This window comes from Procambarus clarkii, chromosome 20 (genome assembly GCF_040958095.1).
Source record: "Procambarus clarkii isolate CNS0578487 chromosome 20, FALCON_Pclarkii_2.0, whole genome shotgun sequence".
Lineage (NCBI taxonomy): Eukaryota > Metazoa > Arthropoda > Malacostraca > Decapoda > Cambaridae > Procambarus > Procambarus clarkii.
Window position 1 is genome coordinate 44,064,759 of NC_091169.1, and position 16,860 is coordinate 44,081,618.

General features: G+C 42.5%; 1 protein-coding gene across 6 annotated transcripts in view; it reads left to right on the forward strand.

The window, feature by feature from the left end:
* Positions 1 to 16,475, forward strand: part of LOC138366667 (hemicentin-2-like) — a gene marked incomplete at its 5' end in the record, with an annotated part of 93,918 nt that extends 77,443 nt beyond the window's left edge. For 5 of the 6 annotated variants that reach the window (XM_069327897.1, XM_069327893.1, XM_069327898.1 and 2 more), the window contains 4 exon segments: positions 6,535 to 6,662; positions 11,043 to 11,951; positions 12,520 to 13,059; positions 16,341 to 16,475. In XM_069327897.1, coding sequence (XP_069183998.1) covers positions 6,535 to 6,662; positions 11,043 to 11,951; positions 12,520 to 13,053 — 1,571 coding nt within the window. 6 annotated transcript variants of the gene reach the window in all.
* Positions 16,476 to 16,860: the final 385 nt, after the last annotated feature.

The following is a 16,860-nucleotide window of genomic DNA, read 5'->3' on the forward strand; positions in this document are numbered from 1 at the left end:
ATATATATATATATATATATATATATATATATATATGTATATATATATATATATCATTTTATTATTAAATATGACCGAAAAAGTAAGATTAATAATTCTAACACGAATTTTCTCAATCTTTCGTACATTTCTTTTCACTATTGGAGGTAATTAAAAAATCAATTCTCCAAAATTCTTTTTTATTTCTAGTCTGACGCGACACTTGAGCGCGTTTCGTAAAACTTATTACATTTTCAAAGACTTTACACATACACAACTGAATAGAACTTACATATCTCCGATTTGTTTATATCTACATTTGAGTGAGGTGGATGGGGTGAGGTGGTATTTAATAGGGTATTAATTTCATCAACACAAGACAGAACACGAAACAATGGGTATTGAAATGGAAGTGATTGTAGAAAGCCTATTGGTCCATATTTCTTGATGCTTCTATATTGGAGCGGAGTCTTGAGGTGGGTAGAATATAGTTGTGCATTAATTGGCTGTTGATTGCTGGTGTTGACTTCTTAATGTGCAATGCCTCGCAAACGTCAAGCCGTCTGCTATCGCTGTATCTATCGATGATTTCTGTGTTGTTTACTAGGATTTCTCTGGCGATGGTTTGGTTGTGGGAAGAGATTATATGTTCCTTAATGGAGCCCTGTTGCTTATGCATCGTTAAACCCCTAGAAAGAGATGTTGTTGTCTTGCCTATATACTGGGTTTTTTGGAGCTTACAGTCCCCAAGTGGGCATTTGAAGGCATAGACGACGTTGGTCTCTTTTAAAGCGTTCTGTTTCGTGTCTGGAGAGTTTCTCATGAGTAGGCTGGCCGTTTTTCTGGTTTTATAGTATATCGTCAGTTGTATCCTCTGATTTTTGTCTGTAGGGATAACGTTTCTATTAACAATATCTTTCAGGACCCTTTCCTCCGTTTTATGAGCTGTGGAAAAGAAGTTCCTGTAAAATAGTCTAATAGGGGGTACAGGTGTTGTGTTAGTTGTCTCTTCAGAGGTTGCATGGCGTTTCACTTTCCTTCTTATGATGTCTTCGACGAAACCATTGGAGAAGCCGTTGTTGACTAGGACCTGCCTTACCCTACAGAGTTCTTCGTCGACTTGCTTCCATTCTGAGCTGTGGCTGAGAGCACGGTCGACATATGCGTTGACAACACTCCTCTTGTACCTGTCTGGACAGTCGCTGTTGGCATTTAGGCACATTCCTATGTTTGTTTCCTTAGTGTAGACTGCAGTGTGGAAACCTCCGCTCTTTTCCATGACTGTTACATCTAGAAAGGGCAGCTTCCCATCCTTTTCCATCTCGTAAGTGAAACACAGCACTGAACTCTGCTCAAATGCCTCCTTCAGCTCCTGCAGATGTCTGACATCAGGTACCTGTGTAAAAATGTCGTCAACATACCTGCAGTATATGGCCGGTTTCAAGTTCATGTCGACTAAGACTTTTTGCTCGATGGTACCCATGTAGAAGTTTGCAAACAGGACACCTAGGGGAGAACCCATGGCGACCCCATCGACTTGCTTATACATGTGCGCATCCGGGCTCAAGAAGGGTGCCTCTTTAGTACAAGCAAAGGATAACGAAGGACACTACAGCCGAATTGAAAGCAAAGGTCAACAAACTGATCGAAACTGTGAACGCCAAGAAATCCGGACTCCACCTGCCAAAGATCATTGGGGAATATAAACCTGGATATGTGTATGGAAATGTCAAGACACACGAGCCTGGAAACCCACTTCGGCCAATCATTAGCCAGATACCCACACCCACGTACAGACTGGCGAAGCGACTCAACGGCCTGCTGACTCCTTATGTTCCTTGCGCCTTCAGCCTGAAGTCTCCAAAGGAATTTGTTGACTTACTGCGGGGCACACGGGCCACAGGGATAAGAGCCTCGTTGGACGTAGAATCGCTGTTCACCAACGTACCTGTGGACGAGACAATCGGGATGATAGCCGACAGAGTGTATCGTGATCCAGCCTATACTCCTCTTGACATACCAGAAAATATTCTGAGGAAACTACTCCAAGCTTGTACTAAAGAGGCACCCTTCTTGAGCCCGGGTGGGCACATGTATAAGCAAGTAGATGGAGTCGCCATGGGTTCTCCCCTAGGTGTCCTGTTTGCAAACTTCTACATGGGTACCATCGAGCAAAAAGTCTTAGTCGACATGAACTTGAAACCGGCCATATACTGCAGGTATGTTGACGACATTTTTACACAGGTACCTGATGTCAGACGTCTGCAGGAGCTGAAGGAGGCATTTGAGCAGAGTTCAGTGCTGCGTTTCACTTACGAGATGGAAAAGGATGGGAAGCTGCCCTTTCTAGATGTAACAGTCATGGAAAAGAGCGGAGGTTTCCACACTGCAGTCTACACTAAGGAAACGAACATAGGAATGTGCCTAAATGCCAACAGCGACTGCCCAGACAGGTACAAGAGGAGTGTTGTCAACGCATATGTCGACCGTGCTCTCAGCCACAGCTCAGAATGGAAGCAAGTCGACGAAGAACTCTGTAGGGTAAGGCAGGTCCTAGTCAACAACGGCTTCTCCAATGGTTTCGTCGAAGACATCATAAGAAGGAAAGTGAAACGCCATGCAACCTCTGAAGAGACAACTAACACAACACCTATACCCCCTATTAGACTATTTTACAGGAACTTCTTTTCCACAGCTCATAAAACGGAGGAAAGGGTCCTGAAAGATATTGTTAATAGAAACGTTATCCCTACAGACAAAAATCAGAGGATACAACTGACGATTTACTATAAAACCAGAAAAACGGCCAACCTACTCATGAGAAACTCTCCAGACACAAAACAGAACGCTTTAAAAGAGACCAACGTCGTCTATGCCTTCAAATGCCCACTTGGGGACTGTAAGTTCCAAAAAAAACAGTATATAGGCAAGACAACAACATCTCTTTCTAGGCGTTTAACGATGCATAAGCAACAGGGCTCCATTAAGGAACATATAATCTCTTCCCACAACCAAACCATCGCCAGAGAAATCCTAGTAAACAACACAGAAATCATCGATAGATACAGCGATAGCAGACGGCTTGACGTTTGCGAGGCATTGCACATTAAGAAGTCAACACCAGCAATCAACAGCCAATTAATGCACAACTATATTCTACCCACCTCAAGACTCCGCTCCAATATAGAAGCATCAAGAAATATGGACCAATAGGCTTTCTACAATCACTTCCATTTCAATACCCATTGTTTCGTGTTCTGTCTTGTGTTGATGAAATTAATACCCTATTAAATACCACCTCACCCCATCCACCTCACTCAAATGTAGATATAAACAAATCGGAGATATGTAAGTTCTATTCAGTTGTGTATGTGTAAAGTCTTTGAAAATGTAATAAGTTTTACGAAACGCGCTCAAGTGTCGCGTCAGACTAGAAATAAAAATGAATTTTGGAGAATTGATTTTTGAATTACCTCCAACAGTGAAAAGAAATGTACGAAAGATTGAGAAAATTCGTGTTAGAATTATTAATCTTACTTTTTCGGTCATATTTAATAATATATGTCTACAGGAAAGACTGCTACCAAAATATACTAATATAATTATATATATATATATATATATATATATATATATATATATATATATATATATATATATATATATATATATATATATATATATATATATATGAAGCTAAAATATATATAGTCAAGTTGCTGGAATGTAGATGACGAACTCCCAAGGTACCTTTCAAGGTAACACTCTCAAGGTAAAAGCTATTGCCTATATAAATCAACCCGTTTTCGCACTTGGTTATAGTCAATATTGGCTTATTTAACAAGTGCATATGTGACATACTAATTGATTATGAATATTTTAGTTTACCTTGGAAAGCTTCATAGAAAACACCGACCTCACCTAACCTTCTAAGTATGTTAAGATAAGCATTTTATTGCTTCTTATTTACAATTATTACTTAACCTATCAACGGTATAGGTTAAGTAATAATTGTAATGAAGAAGCAATAAGATGCTTATCTTAACATACTAAGAAGGTTAGGTGAGGACGGTGTTTTCTATGAAGCTTTTCAAGGTAAACTAAAATATTCACAATCAATTACTATGTCACATATGCACTTATTAAATAAGCCAATATATATAAATAAGCCATTAATAAGCCAATATTGACTATAAGCAAGCGCGAGAACGAGTTGTATAAATCACCAACAGCCCCATCATGCGTCACTACGCCCGTTCAAGCCGTTCTCTCCATTCTCCACAACGTACAAATTCCATTATACTAACCCAAGCCGTCTAACGTAACCGATGCAAAGTAAAACGTAGATTTTTGCGAGCCGTTGCTTTCCCAGTGCGTTTAATTACGTTACACAACGTATCATTACGTCGGGCTGTATCATCATTATCCTGGGCGGAAGATGAAAAAATAAATCATCCCATGATCATAAAATGGTAACTAATTGGGGAATGTATTGAGAGTCGGTTGGGCCTAAACAAGCCGTTCGTCTTGTGCTATTGGGGTACTTCAAATGACAGCTAGAGATTAGTACACTAATTTTGCAACCAATGCTGTCCTAAGCAGGCGATGAGTCACAATAACGTGGCTAAAATATGTTGACCAGACCACACACTAGAAGGTGTAGGGACGACGACGTTTCGGCCCGTCCTGGACCATTCTCAAGTCGATTGTCGAAACGTCGTCGTCCCTTCACCTTCTAGTGTGTGGTCTGGTCAATGCTGTCCTAAGCCTAACATACTCCATCTTAGGAGTAACTTAGTATGTGTGTGGTATACTCCAGGCTCCCACATATGTTAGGCTGTGTGTTGTAAGCCCTTCTAGTGTCCTCTACCAATTACCTAATGGGCACAATATCCAACAGCAGTGCCAATTCGGTGCCACTCTTACTTATTATACCCAATGGTTAAAAGTGCAAAAAATAAACTTTTTTTTTTTTGGGGGGGGGCGGGGGGAGTTACGACACATTTTAGGATATGCGACCAATATTTATGTTCAATCATATTTTTCGACATTGAAAAAATATATGGGGGGGGGGAGGTTCATTATCATCATTTATTAAGTTCGGACGAAACTCATCATCGCCCTTCCCGAACGAGCGTCAATTGCATTAGCAACAATTTTATTCAGTCGGATGGTAAACTGGTGGAGAGAAGCCAGGCACAGCGTTGCAATATTAAGGTGTCTCCTGGGACATTATTAACTCAGTCATGCCTGTCTGCACTCTGGCCAGCCTACATCTCCTTTTGTGGGAAGCTTTGCCAGAAGAGGTGTCGCATCACAAATGGAAGTGGGGGTTGTCCTGGCGGCATACCCAGCACTGTCTGCTGTGTAAACTAATTTTCCTGTTGCAATCCCCCGAGGAGAGACTATCCCTCACAGCACAACCCGCGCAACACTATGAGGATAATTTGTTTTATATAATGTTAGGTCTATTGTCTATATAGGCAGAGAATTAAACGAGAACGTGACAGGTAATCCACTTGAATATAGTCCAGGGCGAAATACGTATCTTATTTCATGTTGGGTTTTGTCTATAACTGCAAGGTTAGCCTCCTTGTTATGTAGTTGTCAGTGCATGTCATATACGAGAGAGAGAGAGAGAGAGAGAGAGAGAGAGAGAGAGAGAGAGTGAGAGTGAGAGTTAGAGAGAGAGAGAGAGAGAGAGAGAGAGAGAGAGAGAGAGAGAGAGAGAGAGAGAGAGAGAGAGAGAGAGAGAGAGAGAGAGAGAGTGAGTGAGTTAGAGGGAGGGAGAGTGAGTTAGAGGGAGGGAGAGGGAAGAGAGAGAGAGAAGGGGGGTTGTCCGCACACACTTGTCAAACTGAGGCTTTACTCTCCTTTTGCTTGAGTGTTTCACTTAATTAAATCCCTCATAGCTTGTTTGGTCCGCCTTTCAGTTGTATTAATGTGTATGATTGTATTCTCCTGATTTAAAAAGTGTATATAAGCAAGTCTGGTGAACAGACGAGTAATGAACGCTTTTTTCGTGCTTCGTTGCCCTCTTAAGTCTTTTGTTTTGCTTCAAGCTTAATGTTATGAATGTTCTTAAATGTTAGACACCTCGAACGTGACAATTAAAACTTTAGTGTGCACTTGTTTGAGGAACTTTCCACCTCTTGGTTTCTCTGTAAAGTTTGAGTGTCTTACTACATTCACTGAATAAAATATATTAAATGTCCTCAATGTTGCAATAATATGTGCTTGCATTCTGAACGTTTGTCTGTCCATTGTGCACCTCTTTCCGTTCTGCTGTCTTCATTAGGTGTCTCCTTGTGCACCTTTTGGGCCAGAATTAAGTAACCCCAACTCAGCATTCTTGCAGACATAAGGAGCAACTTTCAGTATCCACCAATTTCATTCAAAAGGGCATAGTTATAACGCTAAGGACTATTGTCATTTACCATTCAATCAGCTTTGCAGCACTGATTCAAATTACGATGGATTAGATTCAACGTCTGACCACAGGAAGGGTTTTTGGATCTCGCTTACACACTTTCTTTTTTTCCACCCCGGCCGAAGATCCTGAAGCCTCAAAGCCCCCACCTACTGGTCCTAAGGATAATGGCGTACCCTCGCCACCCGACGATGAGAAACAGACCTTCTATGAGAACCTTCCCTTCCACGGCATGCAGCCACCCCCCAACAAGGTGAGACACACCAGGCTGAGGCGTGAGTATTTCTCAAGTGTTTCTCAAGAAGGTAAAACAGGTGAATAAATCCACAAGGGCCGTGACGAGGGTTTGAATCTACGTCCGAGACTATCCCAGACGCTGCCGTAATCGACTGAGCTACATGGGTTATCTTGAACCTTGAGGTGATGCCCACTTGAGGCTACCTTGAGGTGCTTCCGGGGCTTAGTGTCCCCGCGGCCCGGTCGTCGACCAGGCCTCCTGGTTGCTGGACTGATCAACCAGGCTGTTAGACGCGGCTGCTCGCAGCCTGACGTATGAGTCACAGCCTGGTTGATCAATGGTAAAAAAGAATTGCAACGAGAAGTTCTACTGACCTTACTTCTACTTGCCCTGGTGGATTTGTTCATTTGATGCATCACGCTATTGTGATTAGCGTAAGGTAAAACAGGTAAAAGCTTGAGAGGAAGATGCAAGGATAAGATATTTAATATGTTCTTCAAAATTAAAAGTGAAAGATTGAGAAAGGAGTGTGTGTGTGTATTCGTGTGTGTGTGTGTGTGTGTGTGTGTGTGTGTGTGTGTGTGTGTGTGTGTGTGTGTGTGTACTCACCTAATTGTACTCACCTAATTGTGCTTGCGGGGGTTGAGCTTTTGCTCTTTGGTCCCGCCTCTCAACCGTCAATCAACTGGTGTACAGATTCCTGAGCCTATTGGGCTCTATCATATCTACATTTGAAACTGTGTATGGAGTCAGCCTCCACCACATCACTTCCTAATGCATTCCATTTACTAACTACTCTGACACTGAAAAAGTTCATTCTAACGTCTCTGTGGCTCATTTGGGTACTCAGCTTCCACCTGTGTCCCCTTGTTCGCGTCCCACCAGTGTTGAATAGTTCATCCTTGTTTACCCGGTCGATTCCCCTGAGGATTTTGTAGGTTGTGATCATGTCCCCCCTAACTCTTCTGTCTTCCAGTGTCGTAAGGTGCATTTCCCGCAGCCTTTCCTCATAACTCATGCCTCTTAGTTCCGGGACTAGTCTAGTAGCATACCTTTGGACTTTTTCCAGCTTCGTCTTGTGCTTGACAAGGTACGGGCTCCATGCTGGGGCCGCATACTCCAGGATTGGTCTTACATATGTGGTGTACAAGATTCTGAATGATTCCTTACACAGGTTCCTGAACGCCGTTCTGATGTTAGCCAGCCTCGCATATGCCGCAGACGTTATTCTCTTTATGTGGGCTTCAGGAGACAGGTTTGGTGTGATATCAACTCCTAGATCTTTCTCTCTGTCTGTTTCATTAAGTACTTCATCTCCTATTCTGTATCCTGTGCCTGGCCTCCTGTTTCCACTGCCTAGTTTCATTACTTTGCATTTACTCGGGTTGAACTTCAACAGCCATTTGTTGGACCATTCACTCAGTCTATCCAGGTCATCTTGTAGCCTCCTACTATCATCCTCTGTTTCAATCCTCCTCATAATTTTTGCATCGTCGGCAAACATTGAGAGGAACGAATCTATACCCTCTGGGAGATCATTTACATATACCAGAAACAGTATAGGTCCAAGGACTGACCCCTGCGGGACTCCACTTGTGACGTCTCGCCAATCTGAGACCTCACCCCTCACACAGACTCGTTGTCTCCTGTTGCTTAGGTACTCCTCTATCCACCGGAGTACCTTCCCTCTCACTCCAGCCTGCATCTCCAACTTTCGCACTAGCCTCTTGTGTGGCACTGTATCAAAGGCTTTCTGACAATCCAAAAATATGCAGTCTGCCCACCCTTCTCTTTCTTGCCTTATTTTTGTTGCCTGGTCGTAGAATTCAAGTAACCCTGTGAGGCAGGACCTGCCATCCCTGAACCCATGTTGATGCTGTGTTACAAAGTTCCTTCGCTCCAGATGCTCCACTAGTTTTTTTCGCACAATCTTCTCCATCAGCTTGCATGGTATGCAGGTTAGGGACACTGGCCTGTAGTTCAGTGCCTCCTGTCTATCCCCTTTCTTGTATATCGGGACTACGTTAGCTGCTTTCCAAATATCTGGCAGTTCCCCTGTTGCCAGTGATTTGTTATACACTATGGAGAGTGGTAGGCACAGTTCTCTTGCTCCTTCCTTTAGAACCCAAGGGGAGATTCCATCTGGGCCTATAGCCTTCGTCACGTCCAACTCGAGTAAACACTTCCTTACTTCCCCACTGGTAATCTCAAACTCTTCCAGTGGTTCCTGGTTAGCTATTCCCTCACTTACCTCTGGAATTTCTCCTTGCTCTAAGGTGAAGACCTCCTGGAATTTCTTATTCAATTCCTCACACACTTCCTTGTCATTTGTAGTGAATCCTTCCGCCCCTATCCTTAATCTCATAACCTGTTCCTTTACTGTTGTTTTTCTCCTAATGTGGCTATGCAACAATTTAGGCCGAGTCTTTGCCTTGCTTGCGATGTCATTTTCGTATTGTCTTTCTGCCTCTTTTCTCATCCTGACATATTCATTCCTGGCATTCTGGTATCTTTCTCTGCTCTCCAGTGTCCTGTTATTCCTATAGTTTCTCCATGCCCTTTTACTTTGCTGCTTAGCTAGCCTACATCTCTGATTAAACCATGGGTTTCTCATCTTCATTTCTCTGTTTTTCTTTTGGACTGGGACAAACTTGTTTGCTGCGTCCTTGCACTTCTGCGTGATGTAATCCATCATATCTTGGGCCGTCTTTCCCCTGAGCTCTGTTTCCCATGCTATATCTGTTAGGAATTTTCTTATCCCCTCATAGTTTCCCTTTCGGTATGCTAACCTTTTGGTTTCGGTATCCCTCCTCGAGTTCAATAACCCTTCTTCAATCAAGTACTCAAACACCAGTACACTGTGGTCGCTCATTCCTACTGGGTCCTCAAAACCGATTTCTCTTATGTCGGAGTCGTTCAGAGTGAAGACTAGGTCGAGTCTCGCTGGTTCGTCATTGCCTCTCATCCTTGTGGGTTCTCCGACATGCTGGGTTAAAAAGTTTCTAGTCACCACCTCCAATAGTTTGGCTCTCCACGTATCCTCGCCTCCATGCGGTTCCTTGTTCTCCCAGTCAATCTTTCCGTGATTGAAGTCGCCCATGATGAGCAGGTGGGATCTATTTCTACAGGCAGCAGAGGCTGCCCTCTGAATTATAGTGTTAACTGCCTTGTTGTTGTTTTCATACTCTTGACTGGGTCTCCTGTCATTTGGTGGAGGGTTGTATATTACTGCTACTACTATTCTTGGTCCTCCCATTGTTATGGTGCCTGCTATGTAGTCTCTGAACTCCTCACAGCCCGGGATGGCCATCTCCTTAAAACTCCATTCCCTTCTCATGAGTAGGGCCACTCCGCCTCCTCCCCTACCTTCCCTCTCTTTCCTTATTACTGTGTACTCCTGGGGAAACACGGCATTCGTTATGATTCCAGAGAGTTTGTGTGTGTGTGTGTGTGTGTGTGTGTGTGTGTGTGTGTGTGTGTGTGTGTGTGTGTGTGTGTGTGTGTGTGCGTGTGTGTGTGTTCGTGTGTGTGTGTGTTCGTGTGTGTGTGTGTGCGCTTGCTTGCTTGTATATTTGTGTTTGCATGCGTGTATGGAGACCTATTACATAATCCTTGCTTGGTTTTCTTACAGCTGTCTAAAGGTAAAAAGACTGAAAACCATCACTCTTGGTAGCATACCATTGGGACTAAACCACCATGGTAGCGTATTAGTATCACAGTATACTAGTAATGCTAATTAAATTCGGCTATGCTACCATGCTATACTTTTTGGAAGCATATCATAATAGGAATAGGCAGCAGGATGCCAAATGGCAAAGTTCAGTTGAGAAGTGGTCTTAAGATACGTATCCTAGTGTTTTGCATGAGTGCAATTAATTAATTTCCTGTAGTTAACATTTTTATAATTTGCTAATTTGCCTTTTGTTTTGATGTGTTGTTTGCCAGTGCAGTGTTTTTGTTTGTGTTTGCAGAGATCAAATTATAACATATAAATGAGAGTCAAGTCAGCACCGTTCAACGTAAACAAAAATGCCATACTTTTTTCGTGTTAATAAACGTGTATATGCAGAGAACAAGCCACAACAACCGGGCTGAACATGACCCAACCCATACAAGCCACTTGTATTTTGATGCAGAGTCACAAGTGATGTGAAATGATAAAGTAGACAGATTTTGGTTATTAATACATTATTAAGGAGTAAATTTAGCACATTGTTCTTGATGTTAATATTCACGAGAGTGTCCGGGGTTCTTGTTATTCTCCGTGTGGTCTACTTTGGCATTTGTGAATCAAGTGGGTTTTGTGATTTGTTTTTTCTTGCATTATGATTTGATCTCTGCGGTGTAGCTAACCTGTTAGTGTTGAGAAGTAAAGATGTAGTGACTGGTCAGCAGGACGCTCCGGAGGTGGCAGGCTCCGGTGTGGTGGGAGGAGGAGGTGGTGGTAGTGCAGGAGGCAGTCGACCTCCGAGCCAGCTGAGTCAGCAGGCATCTTCCGGTTACGGATCAACCCGAAGCAGGAAGGGCGTCAATCTCAATCAGTCTTGCTCAGAGGAGGGCTCTAAGGATTCCCAGAAGGTGCCAGGGAGGCGAGACGTAAGTTTCCGCCAGGATGTAGAGCAGATGGAAGATGAGAAGGATTTCAATCGTCTTCAGAGGCAGAATTCAGAGTCTTACGGATCTATGAGAAGAACGTCAGAGAAGGTTGGCAAAAGTGCTCTGGCCAAAACAGCTGCTTATTTTTCAATGAGACTTCCTGGAAATAAGAGAAAGTCGAGAGCCAAAGGCAACAGTGAAGAAAATCATCAAATGATTGACCAGCAGCCTTCCATACAAGCTATCCCTCTCAAAGACTCTTCTCCCTCGCCTCTGAGAGAGTGTGAAAGCGAGGCTCTAGCTCCGGGCCAACAAACTACACACTTTACATCTGAAACGAAACACACCATCACATCAGAACCGACTCAGACAACTCTAATAGTAGAATCTAGTCAGACGTCCAAGCTCACAGTTCTCACTAGACCCCCGTCAAGGGCAGAGTCTAATAACAACTCTATATACTCAGATAATTCCACCAATCAGAATATTCCACGCCCAGGCAGAACCACTAATGCAACCAATCACGAGTCCTCCTCTGACCCAAGAACAAGTGACGTCACGGGAACCGCAGATGCCATGCCGACGCCAGCGCCACGGAATGGTAGCGGTGGGAGAGTCACCCACACGTACCAGAATATTCCACTCCCTACCAAAGACAAACTTGCTCAACACCTCTCACATCAACAGCCACATCATGTATTGCCTGAGGTTTGTGTGTGTGTGTGTGTGTTTTATTTTTTGTTTTGTTTGTCGTGGTAAATGACCTGTCATTGCGTTTCCTCAAACTTTTTTTTTTTGTCACACGTTTGCCTGTATTTCCGTAGTGTACATATTTATGTATCCGGCTACATATTATTAACACATTGTGGCCTCAGAATCCTGAGACTGAAGTGCAGGTCATTTCCACAACAATATATTAATTATAGTTCTTTATTATTCTACAATTTTAATATGGCTTGTTAATTTTTATTTCTCTTTCTCTCTCTCTCTCTCTCTCTCTCCTCCTTCACATAAGGAGGACAATGGCATCTATGTTGCCACAGTTCTCGTATATGTGTCGCGTGAGTTATTCTCTGATGTTTTGGTAGTATTTGATTTGTATAATACAGCTTTGGACTCTTGTGTATTTTGATATTACTTCTCTGAATACACGATGAAAACAATAGAGCATTGATTTTTTTTGTTTTAACTGTAGTTTTGATTATAATGTGGCTGTCCCCGGCTGTGTGACTAACCAACTAACAAAGGAATGCATTGTTTGTGGCTTTGTTTGCAGAACCGGAAGCCCGCCAACTACGGGTCAGCTCAGAATCCTACGCCTAGCTCCTCGTCATCGTCCTCCTCCCCTTCCTCAACCCACTACCAGCCACAGTACCAACCACAGTACCAGCCACAGTACCAGCCACATTACCAAAGAAATCCGCCGACATACAAACAATACCCATCATCTTCATCGCTAAAAGAGTCCCAACCCCCACCCCCGTCATACAACGCATCATCACGCCAGTCATATTCATCATCAACGTATCCACACAGATTGGAGAACCAATCACATCCTGCCACATCCTACCCAAACAACCAGTCGCATCCTGCCACGTCCTATCCCAGTACCCAATCCCAGAGTTCTAAAGCATACCCACAGTCCGTAAACAGCCAATCCCACCTCTCCAAATACCCCCCCGGAGTGGTGTACGCAGACCTGGCCCTATCCCGTAACGGCCAGCCCAACCAGTATAGAAGAGATCTTAACACGGAGTATGCCATCCTTCAGTTTAATGGTCCTATTGTAGGGCAGGAAATCGACGTTTAAAAAAAGGTTTGTGTTACTCTCTTGTAGCACCGAGGTCTTGGGTTCTCTGTTACCAGTGGACACAAGGACGTAGGAGTCTCCCTATTGTGTCCTCCGATGTCTACTTATTCTGGGTTATTTGGTTTTGTATAATTTTATGATATAAGGAAAACGTTTATGTGTATATAGTGTTTGATACATTGTGAAAATAATGTACTAATTATATTTAATATTAGTTAAATAGGTCTCATACAGTATATGTATTGATAAAAAGTATATATCCTTGTGTCTGAACTTTAAAAAAATAAGTACTGCATTAAAAAGTATAAATTTCAATATGGATGATATTGAAATTCTGGTTATTGCCAAGAGTTCGTTATAACTTGGCAACAGGTCGCCGGCGAGAGTTCGTTATAAAGTGACGCGTCTTATACCAGGTGATTTATATTTACAATGTTTTGATGTGTTCACGAGGTATTATTTGGACGTGTTGAGAATGTGAAGGTTGGGTTAACCCCCACCCACCCACCCTCTAGCCGGCCTCACCGTGCTGGGTGGCTGGGTTCCCCACCTTCCCCTCCCTTCCCCTGTGGAGCCCCCCACAGGGGTCTCGTACCCCCACCGAGCCCTCTTACACCCCTGCCACTGGAGCCAGAGTCCGGTGGGGGGGTTGATGGATGCTCCGACGTGCTTCTTCATTAAGTGTTTCGCCTCTCCCAGCAAACTTGCAAGTCCCACATCCCTTCCCCCGCCCTCTCTTATGAGCTCTGCTCCTCTCTCTTTCCCCTCTCTTTCTCTCTCTCTCTCGTTCGTTTCTTACCATCTCTTCCCTTTTTTTGTTCGGGAAACGTTAGTCTAAGCTTTCCCTTCTCACTGTACATTTGCGTATATGGATATGCAGTACAATTTTAACTTCCCTTCTTAATAAACCTATTATGCTCTTCCACTACCACTCGTGCCATCACTGCTTTTATAGTGCCAGTAATACCAGTTGCTGGCACTGGCGCTTCCAGTGTCTGACACCAAGAGCCAACAGTTATTCATATATGCAAACATACAGGGCCTAAGGTAAAAATCAAGAAATAAAGTTCATCAATGACCTAACAGAATCGAACTTATTATTTGGTGCATTTACATAAACCCAACACGAAGATTGCATGGATAGTGAAATCTGGATCCCAAATTATAATGTATATACATGTGACAGAGTAATTAGGTCAAGTGGAGGAGCAGGTCGGTATATTAAAGAGGAACTGGTATGCACAGAGCTCCTGAACTCGACCAATGACGTGGTAGAGGTACTTGGAATCAAGGCAGAAAATATAAATCTAATTATTATTCTAATGTACAAAACGCCAGATGCGGCAGTTGAGGAATTCACTGAGCAGATGCACAAAATAGAGAATATCCTTGATAACCTAACAAACCCTCTACCAGATATCTTCCATGAAGACTTCAATCTACACAGTTTAAAATCTAGAATAGTAAACAATAACATTATAGCAAGGAATCAACCTCGAATTAACCAACCACAGGTCAGAGAACTACTGAGATTTTGTGACAAATTCTCGCTCAATCAGCAGATTACAGAATTAAGAACGAAAACACGCTGAACGTGATATTTACAAACAATGATGAGCTAATCAAAGACATTACGATCTCAGATACTACATACTTAGACCACACGCTCATTAAAGTGCGAACTAACATTAATAACGGTGGTAGGTTCAAGAGAAACAACAAGCGAGAAGGGTTATTCAATAAATTCAATTTCAACAATAAGATGATTGACTGGGAAAAAATAAATATAGACCTTGCAAACTTTCAATGGGAAACAGAAGCGAAAATACTCCCACACAGGGAACGGCTCAACTGACAGCTGAAGCATACAAGATCTGCATAAAGCACGTGCCTGTGAGTTGGGTCAGAAAGAGAACGCAGACGTCTGTACAGGAGAATGACAAAAATAACGGAAATGCTTACACAGACACGACTATCAAAAGCAAGGAAAATAAATCTAAAGGAAATCGAAGAAATATAGCTGAAGCGATCATACTAGTCTGAGGAAATGGAAATTTGAACAGAAACTAAACAAGAGATGAAGAAAAAAAAAATATTTTTTTTCAAATATGTAAAATCAAAGTCAAAAACCTCCAACAGTATTGGAGTTCGTACATAAGAGGACAAAAAAGAAAGTGAAATTCTAAGAAGCCAATATGAGACTATGTTTAGCACCCCAATAAACAACATGAAAGTTAAGGATCCAGAAAGTTTATTAATAAATAACATCCAAGCTGCAGACAGTTTAACGGATATAAACATGATCCTTAAGTCCTGGCTTTGTGGCTAGTGACTCTTCCCTTTCACAGTACATACTCAAATGTTCTAAACTTTCTAACAAACATGACCTAACATAAGCCTACCCTTCCTTTTTCCTCTTTTTCATACGCTTCCATTGTTACACCTATTATTGCCTCCTGACACCCCCTTTTATTACACCCATCCGATCCATACCTTTCGCTTTGCTCTTACCTTCCTCAACGATTTTCCTACTCTTCACCTCTTACTTAATGCCCGTGGCTCCCTCACTCCCATCACAATCGACTTGACAATGGTCCAGGACGGACCGAAACGTCGTCGTCTCTTCACTTTCTAATGTGTGGTCTGGTCATCATATCTTCAGCCAAGTTATTGTGACTCATCGTCTGCACTCCCCATTTCCTTGTCATCAATTACTTGACCTGTCTCATTTTTCAACCTAATCCTTTGAACCTATCCTAGAAGGTTCTAATAAAGAACCTTCTAGGATACGATACTAGGCAATAGTTCTATCACATGAGTTTTTTTATTAAACACATCCATTAGGTTATGATACTAGGAAGCCTATCCAGCACGTCGTATGATATTAGTGAATGTATGTAGTATGGTGTAGGTACTGTTCAGTCGTTATCATTCAGAGATCAGAACTTGTATCAATCTAAATATTATTTCCATAATAGTCACCAGAGGGCTACCCGACCAAATATTAATAGGATGCCTGATTTTATTTAACTAAAATACGATGGTTGTGTGATGTAAAAATGTGTTAGAAATATCATGAATATAGTGTAGCAGATTTGAAGAGAAATACTTTTTCTAACTTCAGTTTAAATATACTACACTAATATTTCTCCTGATAAGCTGTCCCATAAATTGACCACTCAATTAAAGACAGTTTTTAGCTCCATTACAATCAATTTTCCTAGCTCTCATTAATTACTCTTGACAGTGTAGATATCGGTTCTGAAGCTAGTTTTATTATCCAACAGCCGTTCCTTACTAACCTGGGCGGAGGCGATTTGGAGTACGCCGATGTGGACTACGCCACCTACAACTACGGCCCCATCCCCTACAAGGCCGCCTCCATCACCAACGCCCAGGAGAAGAAGGCCGAACACGAGGCCGAGTTGCAGGGAGTACCCGTCCGGCCCCCAAGGAAGAAGCAGTGAAGTTGGCCCACAGTGTAGGACGCCTCAGTTAAGCGAGGGTAACAACAGACCAAAACTAACCCTGAAGCTTGAGATGAAGCGGGAAAGAAACGGGTGTTAGGTATGACCCAGGAAGATGGGAAGAGTTATTCATTGGTAAAATGGTCAAAACCTTTCTTAAAATTTGCGAAGGGAAAAGTGCGTTAGTGAGAGCAAGAACAAAATAAGCAAAGATTGGCTTGCAGTGTAGAGACTAACTTACATTGTGATGTAAAGTTGGAAGAAGAGCTAAGAAGAACACTTGCTTGTGAAGTATCGTAAAGCCAAAAATCAAAATGTTAAAGAAATCTGATATCTTCCT